This window comes from Brugia malayi, assembly GCF_000002995.4.
Source record: "Brugia malayi strain FR3 genome assembly, contig: Bm_v4_Chr4_scaffold_001, whole genome shotgun sequence".
NCBI lineage: Eukaryota > Metazoa > Nematoda > Chromadorea > Rhabditida > Onchocercidae > Brugia > Brugia malayi.
Genome location: NW_025062478.1, coordinates 11,179,888 through 11,198,693, shown reverse-complemented (window position 1 = coordinate 11,198,693; position 18,806 = coordinate 11,179,888). Strand labels below are relative to the sequence as shown.

At 25.9% G+C, this 18,806-nt stretch overlaps 4 protein-coding genes across 4 annotated transcripts; 2 read left to right on the top strand and 2 right to left on the bottom strand.

Moving 5' to 3' along the window:
* Positions 1 to 2,167: 2,167 nt before the first annotated feature.
* On the top strand, positions 2,168 to 3,459 carry Bm1519 (Uncharacterized protein; the record flags this gene model as incomplete). Its single annotated transcript, XM_043082428.1, has 3 exons — positions 2,168 to 2,234; positions 2,629 to 2,965; positions 3,456 to 3,459. The coding sequence occupies 3 exons, from the start codon at positions 2,168 to 2,170 to the stop codon at positions 3,457 to 3,459; spliced, it is 408 nt and encodes a 135-aa protein (XP_042938362.1).
* A 2,707-nt stretch (positions 3,460 to 6,166) lies between these two features.
* On the bottom strand, positions 6,167 to 7,992 carry Bm18177 (Uncharacterized protein; the record flags this gene model as incomplete). Its single annotated transcript, XM_043082427.1, has 5 exons — positions 6,167 to 6,286; positions 6,787 to 7,020; positions 7,209 to 7,385; positions 7,589 to 7,688; positions 7,877 to 7,992. 5 exons carry the CDS (start codon positions 7,990 to 7,992, stop codon positions 6,167 to 6,169), a joined length of 747 nt encoding a protein of 248 aa, XP_042938361.1.
* A 3,775-nt stretch (positions 7,993 to 11,767) lies between these two features.
* On the bottom strand, positions 11,768 to 12,460 carry Bm11034 (Uncharacterized protein; the record flags this gene model as incomplete). Its single annotated transcript, XM_043082426.1, has 2 exons — positions 11,768 to 11,853; positions 12,268 to 12,460. 2 exons carry the CDS (start codon positions 12,458 to 12,460, stop codon positions 11,768 to 11,770), a joined length of 279 nt encoding a protein of 92 aa, XP_042938360.1.
* Positions 12,461 to 15,794: 3,334 nt separating this feature from the next.
* Bm6700 (Uncharacterized protein) lies at positions 15,795 to 18,569 on the top strand (the record flags this gene model as incomplete). Its single annotated transcript, XM_001897329.2, has 4 exons — positions 15,795 to 15,939; positions 16,098 to 16,280; positions 17,276 to 17,425; positions 18,190 to 18,569. The coding sequence occupies 4 exons, from the start codon at positions 15,795 to 15,797 to the stop codon at positions 18,567 to 18,569; spliced, it is 858 nt and encodes a 285-aa protein (XP_001897364.2).
* Positions 18,570 to 18,806: the final 237 nt, after the last annotated feature.

Here is an 18,806-nt window from a genome sequence, read left to right as displayed (position 1 = left end):
TGATATTCAAATATACGTACGTATTGTAATCTATCTATATGCAAATTAGTAGTAGTAATGAAATAAATTATACTCTCAACAATTTCTTCAATTCTAATTGATCTGATAACAGCTATCACTTAATTTTTGTTCGTTGTATGAAGCGGTTTTGAAAGAATTTTAAAAGTTATCAATATTATTAGCATCATTATTGCTTTACAAGGGACAGTTTTTCATCTAATTTTAAATTATAGAAAAATATAATTTAAAATTATAGAAATTATCAACACTGCCATCATCATCATCACTATCATCATCATCATCACTACCACCATCATCATCATCATCATCGGTATCGTTATCATCATCATGACAAACTAACTCAAAGTGCAAACACTTAAAGGAGAGTGGAAAATTTTCGAAATAAATTACAATCCTAAGTGTGGCTTTGTTACCTCAGCAAATGCTACTAATAAATATGGAGAGGATTTCCTTCCTTTGCTTCTCACTTATAAAAAAACAAATCTAATGCATCACTGAAAAACTGTTACTAAAATCTGGTTGGTAGTTTTTTATTAAACACGAATGTTACAAAGACAAAAAGAAAAGGGATGTTCGAAAATATTGCCCTTTTTAAATCCATGCAGTGCAAAATTCAAGAATAGTGGCAAATGGAATTTCTATCAAATTTATAAACAAAATTTCATTCTATTATTTGAATCAAAGAATGAAAAAATAGTGAAAATTCGGGGAGTATAGCAATGTTGATCTAAAATTCTGTTTAAAATAATGAGAGTGGAAAATTGGGGATAGATTAAATTATACTTCAGAAGTATCGAGATTAGTGACAAGTCTCAGGATTCAAATTGTAAAGAAGGACTTTTCCTCCAGAAATATAATTTCTAGCAAACGCTAAACCACTATCTGTTAGACTACTAAATGCAATCATTTCACGTGGCACAGAATCAGAACTGACGAAATACGATCGTGCATGATCCAACAAAAGTGCTGCAATGCCTCTACGTCTTAAAGTTTGATGTACCCAGATTCGATTAACACCCATGTATACATTGTTGCTTGTTGGGATTATATCATTATTTGCTGCACTGTTTTCCTTGAAATTAAATGCAAATTATAATTAATGTTAGGCTGTGTACACACAAATATTGTCAAGACAACACATTATGCATTCACTTAAATTACAGATTTTTCTCTCAAAAGAAAGATATCAAGTAAGACTTTTTACTTGTGGATAGAAATGGAATGAAATTAAAATTAACTGATAACACGAAAAGGATATACTTCTGCATACTGCAGTTGTTTCCTGGAAATCTTTTCAACCAGTGCTACAGCACCAATAAAGTAATATTTGTCTGAAGCTGTAACGTATACCCAAGCTTGTCTTCTACCATCCGATGTCCAAACTTGCGCTAAATCTGGTGTATAGCCTAATTCTTTATTGATGCATTCCAAAATAATCTATAAATATGCCATGATGAGGAAAGAATAACAGAAATATGCACTAAACTGATACGATGAATCAAATGAGAAGAGAATATTTTTAATTTTTAAATTGATATATAAGATGAAGTAAACTTCCAACTGTCTGAATTTATAAGAAATCTATGATTTACGTGTAGTCTGATGCATATCGAAATGTTATCAACAAGAAAGAGATAAACCTTATCAACACGTGTTTTCAATGTACATTTCGATGTTTGCGTAATGCAAAATATGTGACTATAATTCCCTTCGAATTGTTCAACAATGCAAAAAGCAGCCCTTAAAACAGTGTAAGACTGATTAATCTGTAGCCATAAAAATTTAAAATGTGGTTTAAATTCAAAGCATTACTGATGACTGTTATGAAGACGGGTATGCAGAAAGCATAAACTGACATTTCCAGTGGAAATTTCAATTTTAAATTCAAATATGACATATAAAAGATCTGCTGAAAAGGAAAGCTGTACCGTTTCCAAACATTTAGCTGTGAGCTTTGCACACGAAACCATTTGGTTGATAGAAAACGATTGTGAAATTCTTGATGTTGCTTCTGATCGAATAACGAATCGCAATCATATACCATATCACACTGAAGATGGTGACCATTGTGGTATATATTTCGATCGATTAATATAATTTTGTGTTTTTTTTTTTTTTTCATTTCAGGTGAGAAGGGTAACTAACAATGGAAACTATGAGAATTCTTATACTCATTTCATTAGCTGCTGCCATTGTTCAATCAGAATATTATGGTAATATAGCTTTTTTTTTTTTATTAAAAAAGAAACTAGCTGAGTAAAATGAAAAAAAAAAAAAAAAATGTAAAATGAAACTGAGCAAAATGAAATTTGAAAAATACTAAATGATTATTCTATCGTACTTTTTTAAAATAAAATTTTTTATCGCATTCTAATTAATTAATTCATTAATTATTATAATCAAAAATAGTTGGAAGGAATAGATAAGGGAATTAATTTGTTATCATTACATAAGCTATAAATTTTAATTAATTTAGGCTAATCAATCTTCATCTAAAATGTCAACTGTTTTGTCGTTTTATGATGATGAAAAATGCATACTTTGATTTACTAAAAAAAAAAAAAAAAAAAAAAAGAAAATTAATAATTTGCTATTTAAATTTTACAGCCAATTACAACGATCCATTGACAAGAGATTCCATGAATTTCGAAAAACGAGCGGTGCCATCTATGCGCAATATGATCAATTTAAACAAAAGAAGTGACAGTGACAACGGCGCATTTGACCGCGAGTTTCTCCATTTCGGCAAACGAGAGGTGCCATCTAAGCACAATATGATCAATTTAAACAAAAGAAGTGACAGTGACAACGGCGCATTTGACCGCGAGTTTCTTCATTTCGGCAAACGAGAGGTGCCATCGAAGCACAATATGATCAATTTAAACAAAAGAAGTGACAGTAACAGCGGCGCATTTGACCGCGAGTTTCTCCATTTCGGCAAAAGGTCAACAAATATACATTTGTATGAAATTTTTAGGTAAAAACAAGAGTAAACCAGGAAGTAATTAACAGATGAGAGAAAGGTATAGCTGAGAGTTCGCATATTTCAGTATGACATATGGAAAGGAACAGAGATTGTTTAAGTCTTACTGTCAGCTAAGTAAATGTGCAATTTAGTTTTTATTTTTGATTTGATATTTTTTGATTTCTTTCAAAATTTTTTTAAATGTTTTATCAAAATATTGCTTAATAATCTTTTTATTTTAAAAAAAAAAAAAATATTTTTTGTTTTATAGTTGCATGGATGAATATAAATTCTTTTATGCAGCAATCAGCACTTTTAAACTTTAAATAAAATATTCTAATCAATTCAAATGTTGGCAGAAAAATTTTTTAAATATCATCTATGTAATAAAAATAGTAATAATATAATATTAAAAATATAATAGTGTGACATTTCTTTTAATATTTTTTATGTGTTTTTTTCTTTTCAGATAATCACCGAATGAAATTCATCACAAAAGAATACAAAATTTTAAATGTGTCGTAAAAAATTTTCTCTGTTTCAGAGCCAATATCATTTTTGTTTAGCTTTCAATGTTTCACAAAAATAACTTTAAACTTTTCATAGTTTTATTCGATAAATTGAATTATGCAAATTAATTACTAAAAGCTGATAAAGTTGCAATTTTGATGAAATTTGAATGAATTATGCTAATTAATGGCTCTTTTTCCGAGAGAAAATTATGGTGGTATACTTCAAATTGTATTTGTTTATTGTGAATGAAACTATTTCTTACTTGGAACAAGTTCATTACCTTTAATATTTACTCTTAAATTTGGAAAAAAAAAAAAAAAAAAGAAAAACTCAACTTGGAAAATAATTTGCGCTTCTTGTCAAGCCGATTCTCATTAACAGAAGAAGTGACCATAGGACAAAAATGAAAAGAAATGATTAACTTCAGAACAACGTAGTTAAATTCTAAAAAAAACGTTGCATGGACAAAATTTGATTTGATAAAATTCAGAATTGGAATCACAGAATTGGAATCAAACTCAAAATTTGAAACGACAATTGCGCCACAATGCAGAAAATTGTGATTGCTAAAGCTGTTCAGAAATAAAATGAATTATTTGATTTATTGCATAAAACAATGGATATTGCTCTTTCATATTTGATATGACACTTAGTCCTTTAAACTTTTCCTATTAACTTTTTCAATTTTTTATTCAATTATACACCCAATAACCAACTAATTTCTGCATCGCTCCTCTAATTTCAAATTTTAATTAATGCTAAATAATTATATTAAAAATTTTGTTATTTTAATTGAATTAAATCATTTAATTTACTTTTCTGCGACACGAAATGCCATATAAAATGGTTGCAAATGCCTTAAATCAAATATTGAAAACAACAAATATTCTAATAATTGAATAATGGATAGCAAATGTAAAAACCTAAGATTACTTTACCTTTTCAATAAAGTAAATCGAAAAAAAAAATCGGTAAAATCAATTTAGAAGTTTACTCTTTGTCCCTTTTGTCAGTTCATTACTGATGAATGAACAAAGATATCAAAAAATTATCAATTTAAAAATCAGTAGAAAGCTTACTTTTTTTCATTTTCCAGCAAAAATTTCACTGAATAAGAAATGAATTTGTAGGAAATTTTTTAAATTTTAAAATTTAGCAAATAATTTTTGAAATTTGATAACGTTTATAAAAGTTCACTTATTATAGATGATGATATCTGACCTTTTATCACTATTGGCATTAATATCAAAAAGTGATAACAATTATAATTGCGATGCTAGCATGCTAATCCTCTCTTTTTTTGCCAATTACTTATCAATAATATAAAGTTAAAGAATACTGAAATTACTATAAGAAGATAATAGAAGATTTTATTTGCTACTGATTTATGCAAATTTATTTTTAGTCTTAAATTCTATTTGTAATAATTTTCCCTTCTTTTCCTTTCCTCTTAGTTTAGCATTGATTATTAATAATTTAACGAACTAATAAAAGCAAAATAACAGTTTATTTTGAAAATTGGTACTTGAATATCGATTTTATTGATACGATGACAGATCAAAACTACAGTTTTCTCGAAAAAATGAAGTGAAATGGTACGAAATTATGAATAATTATCAAAATCATTATCATTTCACAGTAATATTGGCAATTTGATTTTTTTTTTTTACCTTATTTGACAAAAGAGAGGTATTCTTCAATGCTCCACTAACGGAAAAGTAGTAATAATACCAATAATATTATTATTATTATTACTATTATTTGTATTATCATTATTATTATTATTATTATTATTATTATTATTATTATTATTATTATTATTATTATTATTATTATTGGTATTAGTATTATTATTGGTATTATTACTACTGTTATTATTATTATTATTGTTATTGTTGTTATTATTAATCATTATGAATGTATGCTAATAATAGATATTAATTCTTCATTCACTTTAAATATTTTACTTCGTCGTTTAAACACTGTCGAAAATATCGAAAACAGCAGATGGATTGAGAAATATTTAAAAAAAAGAAATGAGAAACAATTATTTCATAGTTTTAATGAAGCAATTAAAGTACTAAAAATGTGAGATATATTCAAAAGGAAAATATGATAAGAAATGAATAGAAATAGTAGATCGATCAGTTTGTTAGTTATTTCAAAAGAGAGAGAGAATTCATTTCAAAATTGTTTTTCATCCTTTTCATCTCTGTTACCAAAGTAACGGATAACTTGTTGTGTCATCAAAGTCAACCAACAATTCATGCACTGTGAGAAGTGCCGGTAGAAGCATAGCTGCTAAAGTATTTCAACTTATTGTTAACTTAGAGTAATATCTGCTAAGAAGTAATTAACTAATTTATTGATCCAAATAATCTTTTTAGTAGAAAAAACAAAGCATTCACATTTTGTTTCGAAAATTCTCGTTGTTTTGATCAATATTGATATTCAAATATACGTACGTATTGTAATCTGTCTATATGCAAATTAGTAGTAGTAATGAAATAAATTATACTCTCAACAATTTCTTCAATTCTAATTGATCTGATAACAGCTATCACTTAATTTTTGTTCGTTGTATGAAGCGGTTTTGAAAGAATTTTAAAAGTTATCAATATTATTAGCATCATTATTGCTTTACAAGGGACAGTTTTTCATTTAATTTTAAATTATAGAAAAATATAATTTAAAATTATAGAAATTATCAACACTGCCATCATCATCATCACTATCACCATCATCATCATCATCATCGGTATCGTTATCATCATCATGACAAACTAACTCAAAGTGCAAACACTTAAAGGAGAGTGGAAAATTTTCGAAATAAATTACAATCCTAAGTGTGGCTTTGTTACCTCAGCAAATGCTACTAATAAATATGGAGAGGATTTCCTTCCTTTGCTTCTCACTTATAAAAAAAACAAATCTAATGCATCACTGAAAAACTGTTACTAAAATCTGGTTGGTAGTTTTTTATTAAACACGAATGTTACAAAGACAAAAAGAAAAGGGATGTTCGAAAATATTGCCCTTTTTAAATCCATGCAGTGCAAAATTCAAGAATAGTGGCAAATGGAATTTCTATCAAATTTATAAACAAAATTTCATTCTATTATTTGAATCAAAGAATGAAAAAATAGTGAAAATTCGGGGAGTATAGCAATGTTGATCTAAAATTCTGTTTAAAATAATGAGAGTGGAAAATTGGGGATAGATTAAATTATACTTCAGAAGTATCGAGATTAGTGACAAGTCTCAGGATTCAAATTGTAAAGAAGGACTTTTCCTCCAGAAATATAATTTCTAGCAAACGCTAAACCACTATCTGTTAGACTACTAAATGCAATCATTTCACGTGGCACAGAATCAGAACTGACGAAATACGATCGTGCATGATCCAACAAAAGTGCTGCAATGCCTCTACGTCTTAAAGTTTGATGTACCCAGATTCGATTAACACCCATGTATACATTGTTGCTTGTTGGGATTATATCATTATTTGCTGCACTGTTTTCCTTGAAATTAAATGCAAATTATAATTAATGTTAGGCTGTGTACACACAAATATTGTCAAGACAACACATTATGCATTCACTTAAATTACAGATTTTTCTCTCAAAAGAAAGATATCAAGTAAGACTTTTTACTTGTGGATAGAAATGGAATGAAATTAAAATTAACTGATAACACGAAAAGGATATACTTCTGCATACTGCAGTTGTTTCCTGGAAATCTTTTCAACCAGTGCTACAGCACCAATAAAGTAATATTTGTCTGAAGCTGTAACGTATACCCAAGCTTGTCTTCTACCATCCGATGTCCAAACTTGCGCTAAATCTGGTGTATAGCCTAATTCTTTATTGATGCATTCCAAAATAATCTATAAATATGCCATGATGAGGAAAGAATAACAGAAATATGCACTAAACTGATACGATGAATCAAATGAGAAGAGAATATTTTTAATTTTTAAATTGATATATAAGATGAAGTAAACTTCCAACTGTCTGAATTTATAAGAAATCTATGATTTACGTGTAGTCTGATGCATATCGAAATGTTATCAACAAGAAAGAGATAAACCTTATCAACACGTGTTTTCAATGTACATTTCGATGTTTGCGTAATGCAAAATATGTGACTATAATTCCCTTCGAATTGTTCAACAATGCAAAAAGCAGCCCTTAAAACAGTGTAAGACTGATTAATCTGTAGCCATAAAAATTTAAAATGTGGTTTAAATTCAAAGCATTACTGATGACTGTTATGAAGACGGGTATGCAGAAAGCATAAACTGACATTTCCAGTGGAAATTTCAATTTTAAATTCAAATATGACATATAAAAGATCTGCTGAAAAGGAAAGCTGTACCGTTTCCAAACATTTAGCTGTGAGCTTTGCACACGAAACCATTTGGTTGATAGAAAACGATTGTGAAATTCTTGATGTTGCTTCTGATCGAATAACGAATCGCAATCATATACCATATCACACTGAAGATGGTGACCATTGTGGTATATATTTCGATCGATTAATATAATTTTGTGTTTGTTTTTTTTTTTTTTCATTTCAGGTGAGAAGGGTAACTAACAATGGAAACTATGAGAATTCTTATACTCATTTCATTAGCTGCTGCCATTGTTCAATCAGAATATTATGGTAATATAGCTTTTTTTTTTTTATTAAAAAAGAAACTAGCTGAGTAAAATGAAAAAAAAAAAAAAATGTAAAATGAAACTGAGCAAAATGAAATTTGAAAAATACTAAATGATTATTCTACCGTACTTTTTTAAAATAAAATTTTTTATCGCATTCTAATTAATTAATTCATTAATTATTATAATCAAAAATAGTTGGAAGGAATAGATAAGGGAATTAATTTGTTATCATTACATAAGCTATAAATTTTAATTAATTTAGGCTAATCAATCTTCATCTAAAATGTCAACTGTTTTGTCGTTTTATGATGATGAAAAATGCATACTTTGATTTACTAAAAAAAAAAAAAAGAAGAAAATTAATAATTTGCTATTTAAATTTTACAGCCAATTACAACGATCCATTGACAAGAGATTCCATGAATTTCGAAAAACGAGCGGTGCCATCTATGCGCAATATGATCAATTTAAACAAAAGAAGTGACAGTGACAACGGCGCATTTGACCGCGAGTTTCTCCATTTCGGCAAACGAGAGGTGCCATCTAAGCACAATATGATCAATTTAAACAAAAGAAGTGACAGTGACAAAGGCGCATTTGACCGCGAGTTTCTCCATTTCGGCAAACGAGAGGTGCCATCTAAGCACAATATGATCAATTTAAACAAAAGAAGTGACAGTGACAACGGCGCATTTGACCGCGAGTTTCTCCATTTCGGCAAACGAGAGGTGCCATCTAAGCACAATATGATCAATTTAAACAAAAGAAGTGACAGTGACAAAGGCGCATTTGACCGCGAGTTTCTCCATTTCGGCAAACGAGAGGTGCCATCTAAGCACAATATGATCAATTTAAACAAAAGAAGTGACAGTAACAGCGGCGCATTTGACCGCGAGTTTCTCCATTTCGGCAAAAGGTCAACAAATATACATTTGTATGAAATTTTTAGGTAAAAACGAGAGTAAACCAGGAAGTAATTAACAGATGAGAGAAAGGTATAGCTGAGAGTTCGCATATTTCAGTATGACATATGGGAAGGAACAGAGATTGTTTAAGTCTTACTGTCAGCTAAGTAAATGTGCAATTTAGTTTTTATTTTTGATTTGATATTTTTTGATTTCTTTCAAAATTTTTTTAAATGTTTTATCAAAATATTGCTTAATAATCTTTTTATTTTAAAAAAAAAAAAATATTTTTTGTTTTATAGTTGCATGGATGAATATAAATTCTTTTATGCAGCAATCAGCACTTTTAAACTTTAAATAAAATATTCTAATCAATTCAAATGTTGGCAGAAAAATTTTTTAAATATCATCTATGTAATAAAAATAGTAATAATATAATATTAAAAATATAATAGTGTGACATTTCTTTTAATATTTTTTATGTGTTTTTTTCTTTTCAGATAATCACCGAATGAAATTCATCACAAAAGAATACAAAATTTTAAATGTGTCGTAAAAAATTTTCTCTGTTTCAGAGCCAATATCATTTTTGTTTAGCTTTCAATGTTTCACAAAAATAACTTTAAACTTTTCATAGTTTTATTCGATAAATTGAATTATGCAAATTAATTACTAAAAGCTGATAAAGTTGCAATTTTGATGAAATTTGAATGAATTATGCTAATTAATGGCTCTTTTTCCGAGAGAAAATTATGGTGGTATACTTCAAATTGTATTTGTTTATTGTGAATGAAACTATTTCTTACTTGGAACAAGTTCATTACCTTTAATATTTACTCTTAAATTTGGGAAAAAAAAAAAAAAAGAAAAACTCAACTTGGAAAATAATTTGCGCTTTTTGTCAAGCCGATTCTCATTAACAGAAGAAGTGACCATAGGACAAAAATGAAAAGAAATGATTAACTTCAGAACAACGTAGTTAAATTCTAAAAAAAACGTTGCATGGACAAAATTTGATTTGATAAAATTCAGAATTGGAATCAAACTCAAAATTTGAAACGACAATTGCGCCACAGTGCAGAAAATTGTGATTGCTAAAGCTGTTCAGAAATAAAATGAATTATTTGATTTATTGCATAAAACAATGGATATTGCTCTTTCATATTTGATATGACACTTAGTCCTTTAAACTTTTCCTATTAACTTTTTCAATTTTTTATTCAATTATACACCCAATAACCAACTAATTTCTGCATCGCTCCTTTAATGCTAAATAATTATATTAAAAAGTTTGTTATTTTAATTGAATTAAATCATTTAATTTACTTTTCTGCGACACGAAATGCCATATAAAATGGTTGCAAATGCCTTAAATCAAATATTGAAAACAACAAATAATCTAATAATTGAATAATGGATAGCAAATGTAAAAACCTAAGATTACTTTACCTTTTCAATAAAGTAAATCGAAAAAAAAAATCGGTAAAATCAATTTAGAAGTTTACTCTTTGTCCCTTTTGTCAGTTGATTACTGATGAATGAACAAAGATATCAAAAAATTATCAATTTAAAAATCAGTAGAAAGCTTACTTTTTTTCATTTTCCAGCAAAAATTTCACTGAATAAGAAATGAATTTGTAGGAAATTTTTTAAATTTTAAAATTTAGCAAATAATTTTTGAAATTTGATAACGTTTATAAAAGTTCGCTTATTATAGATGATGATATCTGACCTTTTATCACTATTGTCATTAATATCAAAAAGTGATAACAATTATAATTGCGATGCTAGCATGCTAATCCTCTCTTTTTTTGCCAATTACTTATCAATAATATAAAGTTAAAGAATACTGAAATTACTATAAGAAGATAATAGAAGATTTTATTTGCTACTGATTTATGCAAATTTATTTTTAGTCTTAAATTCTATTTGTAATAATTTTCCCTTCTTTTCCTTTCCTCTTAGTTTAGCATTGATTATTAATAATTTAACGAACTAATAAAAGCAAAATAACAGTTTATTTTGAAAATTGGTACTTGAATATCGATTTTATTGATACGATGACAGATCAAAACTACAGTTTTCTCGAAAAAATGAAGTGAAATGGTACGAAATTATGAATAATTATCAAAATCATTATCATTTCACAGTAATATTGGCAATTTGATTTTTTTTTTTTACCTTATTTGACAAAAGAGAGGTATTCTTCAATGCTCCACTAACGGAAAAGTAGTAATAATACCAATAATATTATTATTATTACTATTATTGGTATTATTATTATTATTATTATTATTGGTATTAGTATTGTTATTGGTATTATTACTACTGTTATTATTATTATTATTATTATTATTATTATTATTATTATTGTTATTGTTGTTATTATTAATCATTATGAATGTATGCTAATAATAGATATTAATTCTTCATTCACTTTAAATATTTTACTTCGTCGTTTAAACACTGTCGAAAATATCGAAAACAGCAGATGGATTGAGAAATATTTAAAAAAAAGAAATGAGAAACAATTATTTCATAGTTTTAGTGAAGCAATTAAAGTACTAAAAATGTGAGATATATTCAAAAGGAAAATATGATAAGAAATGAATAGAAATAGTAGATCGACCAGTTTGTTAGTTATTTCAAAAGAGAGAGAGAATTCATTTCAAAATTGTTTTTCATCCTTTTCATCTCTGTTACCAAAGTAACGGATAACTTGTTGTGTCATCAAAGTCAACCAACAATTCATGCACTGTGAGAAGTGCTGGTAGAAGCATAGCTGCTAAAGTATTTCAACTTATTGTTAACTTAGAGTAATATCTGCTAAGAAGTAATTAACTAATTTATTGATCCAAATAATCTTTTTAGTAGTAAAAACAAAGCATTCACATTTTGTTTCGAAAATTCTCGTTGTTTTGATCAATATTGATATTCAAATATACGTACGTATTGTAATCTATCTATATGCAAATTAGTAGTAGTAATGAAATAAATTATACTCTCAACAATTTCTTCAATTCTAATTGATCTGATAACAGCTATCACTTAATTTTTGTTCGTTGTATGAAGCGGTTTTGAAAGAATTTTAAAAGTTATCAATATTATTAGCATCATTATTGCTTTACAAGGGACAGTTTTTCATTTAATTTTAAATTATTAGAAAAATATAATTTAAAATTATAGAAATTATCAACACTGCCATCATCATCATCACTATCATCATCATCACCACTATCACCATCATCATCACTATCACCATCATCATCATCATCATTATCATCATCATCGGTATCGTTATCATCATCATGACAAACTAACTCAAAGTGCAAACACTTGAAGATTTTCCGCAGGAAAAAAAATACAGCCCTTTTCAAGGAATCAATTATCATCTTTCCTTTCTAATTTATATAAATAAAATTATCTTTTCTATCATACAAAGCATCAATCTGGAAAGAAGAGAGAGAGAGAGGGAGAGAGAGAGAGAGAGAGAGAATAAACAGAGTTTTGTTTTTATGAAAGAAATCGATTTATAGTGTAAGCGGCAACCACTCGTTACATATTTATTTCAATTTCAACCGTTTCATTTTCATCGTCTGTTTTGTTTGTTTATGAAATGAGTAGAAGGAAGTGAGTGAGTGAGTGAGTGAATCATTTCACAGAAAGCCAACTGCTCACATTCATTGCTTTGTGTCATTCGCATCATTTTTTTATTTCAAATATAATTATTACCAAAATTCATATAATTTGAAATAGAATTTCTCTTCATTTATAATAGCTTTTTAGTTTAAAATTTTCAAAAATTCTTTGACCTTTCCACTTTAATTATTTTGATCGATTTTAATATTAAATGAAATATTTTATTGGAAGGAAGGATGAAATTTACAAACAAATGCGAAATAATTGAAATCATATATTTTAGTTTTGAAAAATAACTTTTGTGAAATTTGTACATATGTGAAAATATCAATCATATAGAATTGAATTTTTAACTTATTGTCAGGTTAGTTAGATGAGAAATTTAATTATTTGAAGTTTTATTTTTGTATAAAATATTAATTTAATTTCCTCAAATTAAGAAATGTCAGAATTTCTTTTATTTTTGTTGATTACATTGAAATGATTGATTTTTTTTCTTTCAATTTCAACTTTATTGTCATTTGCAATTTCTAATTGCGTTCGTTGATTTTGAATTTTAAGTGTGAATTGCATGGTTTAAGCAATCGTTTTATTTCTGAGATTTTTTTTTTTTTTTTTTTGAATTTTGCACTTTTTTCTCGACTGTATTTGCTAAGATTATTTAAATTTCGAATTTGTCACATCATTCTTTTTCTTGCAAAAAAATTTCTCAAAATTAATTACATTCTAGTATGAATATAAATTCAAGATTTAAATTCTAGAAAAAGTTAGAAAAAAAAAACTTTGTAATCAGTAAATAAAAAGAGAAAATAAAAAAAAAAAAAAAACAAACAAATAATTTCTAATTGAGCAACAGGAAAAGAGACGAATTCAGCAAATAACTATTTTTATAATTAGCAAACATTTTTTTAGTCTAATTTTAATTCTTTTCATTACAGCAATTTTTTGTGTTTTTTTTTTTAAAGCACAGTAAAAAAAAAAAAAAAAAAAAAAAATATATCAACAATGGATGATTGCTATTCGTATTTTTGTTAAATTTAATTTTTTAAAATATGTCAAATTTCTTTTACAAAATTTTTTTCTAAAAAAAAAAAAATACTTCAAATGCCATCAATTTTATATTTAGAGAAAATATTGACTGTAAGATTTAATGACTGGCGACAAATTGTAATATATTTGTCAATTATTTTGCTGTTTAATGGCTACCGTTGGAATTTCCTTTTTTTTTTCAATTCAATAAATGCCATTAGTATTATAAAAAAGTAATTCTCAACTTCATATGTTTTATTAAAATGTATTTTTAAATTTTTAATAAGTGTCATTAACATCAATTTTTCAATCCATTATGTGTCATTAATTTTCGAACTCAGTATGTTATGCAAGAACTAATTTTTAGTTTAATAAATTTTTGCATACAATGAATTAATTTCCTAGTTTAATGGATTGTTTCATTTTTCACAAAAGTTTCTTTTTTTTTTTAAAAAAAATAGTTTTTTTTTCAAAGATTTTCTCTCATTTTTTATGCATTATATTTGAACGAATTTTTTTTTTTTTCCTTTAATTAATTAACAATGATAAAATTGTTAGATTCATAGCTAAATTCACAACTAATGAATTAAAGGAATTGTCGTTAGTGTTCAAATACGATTGAAATTTAAGAATTCTTAGCATTTCTTTCTTCATTCAAATTTTTAATTTAAACAGAGTAGTTGAAATAATTAAAATGGTCGAGAAATGTTTGGAATAGATTGTCTAATGATTGATAAATTTATCATTATTTGTTAATTAAAAAATAAAAATACAATGTTTTGTTATGTTGAATTAAATTAACACATATTTGCAAGAAGATTAAATTATCTGTGAAAGGAAATATTTTATAATATCAATGGCTAATTTGATAATTTTTCAACAAAATTTTAGTAATTTGTTGCTTTATGTATTTTATCTCTTTTTTTTTTTTGCTTATTTATCATTTAAATTACAAATTTAAATTATAAATAAGCAATTATTTATTTAAATTAAAATTAAAAATTTAAAAATTAAAAAAAATTAAATTAAAAAATTTGAATTATAAATGCATGAAACATTTTACTTTTTCATCATAGTGAAAGTAAATTGAAATTCAATAATTATTGATTGCTTTGTAATATTTTAGTTGTTTAGGTTTTCACTGATTTCATGCTTGGCATTATTTCTTGATGTTATTTTACCTAGATTCTTATGCTTATTTTATTTTAATTAATTTATTAACTAATTTGCTCACTGTTCCATTTTTTGCTTCTTTCAGTTTTTGTTAATTTTTAAAGTTCACTTTTTCATTGATTCCACTATTACGGATCCTAACATTTCCTATTTTGATTGCTATTTTGGAGTTAATTATTTGAATTTTTGCTTTCATAATTCCAATAGTTTCCCTAACTTTAGATTATCGTATAATTTCTTCAGGGAAAACAACATACAATTCAACAAGGAAACATGAAAAAGGATATTTCTTATACTTATTGGTCATTTCCTTATTTTCTCTTTGAATAAACAACTATTGATGCAAATGCATATATGACGTTTCGATTTCCATGAAATTTAATTATTTACGCAAAACATACATTTTCTCCAATAAATTTAACTTTTGCATCACATAGAAGTATTTAAATCACTGCATAAATCCTCTATGCTTCTCTTTGTATCAATAAAATTTCAAATTCCTAGAAAGCGCCCAATATTATTGAATAAATTTACAACGGCAAATGTTGTAGAAAGAAAGAAAGAAATCGCTTACGAATACAATCTTTATTGAATAATCCCTTACTTTTCTAGACAGTATGAAGTGTGTTTGCAATGCATTTGAGTTGCACTTCGCCAATTCTTGTCTCTTTCGTCTTTTTAAATTTCTTTTTTTTTTATTTGAGGGAATTAAACGAAAAGGAACAACGATAATAAATAAATAAATAAAGACATTGTCTGCGTGTGTGTGTGCATGTGTGGTGCTTTCTATGCTTTCTAATGATGTGTTTCTTATCCCTAAAAGAGGAGAGACGGAGTTGCCGGATGGCGGAGCGAGCGTAGAGGAGGACCGCGGTACCGCAGCAGATGGCAATGGAACGTCTGGGTCTGGTCGCTCTGCTGCTGAACCGCTGCTCACAGTCGCTGCTGTGCTACGACTGCTATGACACCGGACCGTCCAACGAACGGTGTGTTAAGTCGAAGAATTGTACGGGTGAAGCCTGCTTGTTGTGTAAGCTTTATTGTCCTAATTATCACTAGTTTTACTGTTACTCTTACTTAAATGAGATAACAGGGAAATAGCTTCCGCTTGTGGTAACTTAATTAATTATAATATTTTTTCTTTGTGAAATTCAAGATAAGTCTTCAATTTTTTTAACTTCAAATTAGATGAAGGCGAAGATATGTTATTGACAACAGCATTTTGCTTATTAAATCTTCCGAATCATTACCGTAAACAAAACAAAATTAATGATGCAAAATGTTGGATGGAACGAGATGGAAAAGGAAAACATTGCATATGTTCGCAAAATTTTTGTAATCATTTACGTGATCGACGTATTCCATTGCAAGGTAATCAGTATTAGCATAATAATATAATTGTTATATTGCATGGTAAAATAGCAGCAATAATTGTAATATTTAATAATAATAATGTTAGTAATAATAATAATAATAATAATAATAATAATAATAATATAATAAATAATGAATAATAATAATTATAATAATATAATAATAATAATAAATAATAAATAATAATAACTATAATAATAATAATTAATAATAATAAATAATAATTATAGTAATATAATAATAATAATTAATAATAATAATAAATAATAAATAATATTAATAAATAATAATAATTAATAATAATAATAAATAATAATAAATAATATTAATAAATAATAATAAATAATATTAATAAATAATAATAATTAATAATAATAATAATAATAAATAATATTAATAAATAATAAATAATATTAATAAATAATAATAATAATAATTAATAATAATAATAAATAATAAATAATATTAATAAATAATAATAATTAATAATAATAATAAATAATAAATAATATTAATAAATAATAATAAATAATATTAATAAATAATAATAATTAATAATAATAATAATAATAATAATAATAAATAATATTAATAAATAATAATAATAATAATTAATAATAATAATAATAATAAATAATAATAATATAACAATAATAATAATAATTAATAACAATAATTAATAATAAGTAATAAATATTATTAATAAATAATAATAATAACAATAATTAATGAATAATAATAATAATATAATAATTAATAATAATAAATAACATTAATAAATAATAATAATAATTAATAATAATAACAATAATAATAAATAATAATAATAATGATAATATAATAATAGTAATAATAATTAATAATAATAATTAATAATAATAACAACAATAATAATAATAATAATAATAATAATAATAATAATAATAATAATAATAATAATAATAAATAGTACATTATAATGTAGTAATGCTTATTGGGGAAAGAAATTTGAGGTAATATGCCGCTTGTAAATGCGACTCTGATAGAACATAATCCATTGATTGATTACGATTACACAAGTGAAAATGAAGCTGATTTCACTTTTGATTTGGTACATTTGGAGGATGACGCAAATATAATTGCTAGTGATCCATCATCGAAAGGTTGGCACATAACGAACAATAAGCAAAAATAATTTAATAATATATGAGGTAGATAAATAAATTGATTAATTATATAGTGTCAATGAGTGTTACATGATTTGAACCGAACAAAACAATACCCAAGAAGTGTATTTAATTGATTAGTCAGTCGAGCAATAAAAAGCAATGAAACTAAACCTTTCTCATTTTTTTTTCGAAATTAAAAGAGAGAAGTAAAACTTTTTTTTCTCTCTTAAATATTGCAATAATTCGACTAGATAACTTTACGCTTTATTATATATCATTTGATAACTACGTATATCATAATTATTAGGCTTACCTCCTCACGGAATATTCCACAGACGACTCATACATGCATGTCTTCTTTCTTTACAAATTTTTGGGTGCTTTTTCAACAAACATAAATGACATGACGAAACTATTAGACGAGAATTATTTTTCCTGTGCATGGAAGTTCTATTTTTTTATCATAGGAAATTTTTCTAGCTTTTCTCTTTAGAATAGGGCTAATTAATTTTCTATTTTAAATTTATAATTTTTTTCTTTAGTCGCAAAAACATGGCGCAATATCACAACTACTAGTTTCCCTCTCTTAATATAAGGTAAAAAATATTAGCGTAACTTTTTCATGGTTTGAAAGTTCAAAAAAATTCCAACAAATTTTTTTTTCTCTTTTTGGAAATGAGAAATATATAAATAGGTTAATAATTTTAACTGTCAAACATTTTAATTATTATACTAAAACTTTTCTATTATCTTTTCAGATCTGATCCCAATAGAAATGAAAAATCCTGAGTATAAGGATGTACCAGAGTTATCACTAAGACCAACATTATCATTATCACCATCATCGTCATCACTATCACCACCATCCAATAACGAGTATCGTCAACTGTTAACTAATAATTATACAACAGAACAGATTCTTAACAAAAATCGTCATTTCTATGTAGCCAATGAAGAAAAGAAAAGGGAACCATCGCATGATATTTCCATAATGAACGCTATTCATCCCGATCAAATGCTTCAACAAATTGAGGGAAATATGACATTACCTGGAGTAGCATCGAGTAATTTCAAGATAAGCTTCACACACTTTAAAATTTTGCTTCTTTTGAAATTATTTTCCGCTTTCTATGCTTGAAGTTTAAAATATTTTAGCAGAATCTTGAAACAGTACATTGTTGCAGAAAAAAATTCAAACTATCATCTGTTAGAAAAGAAGAGAAATTAAGGATAGCTTGGGAGAACAATATTTTTAAGTGATATTTAAATTATTCCATATTTTATTCCATCGAATAAGATAAACAGATAACTCGGAAATTCACAAGAACAAAAAACAAGAAAAAATAAAATAAAACAATGAGAAAGAAAAAAATGC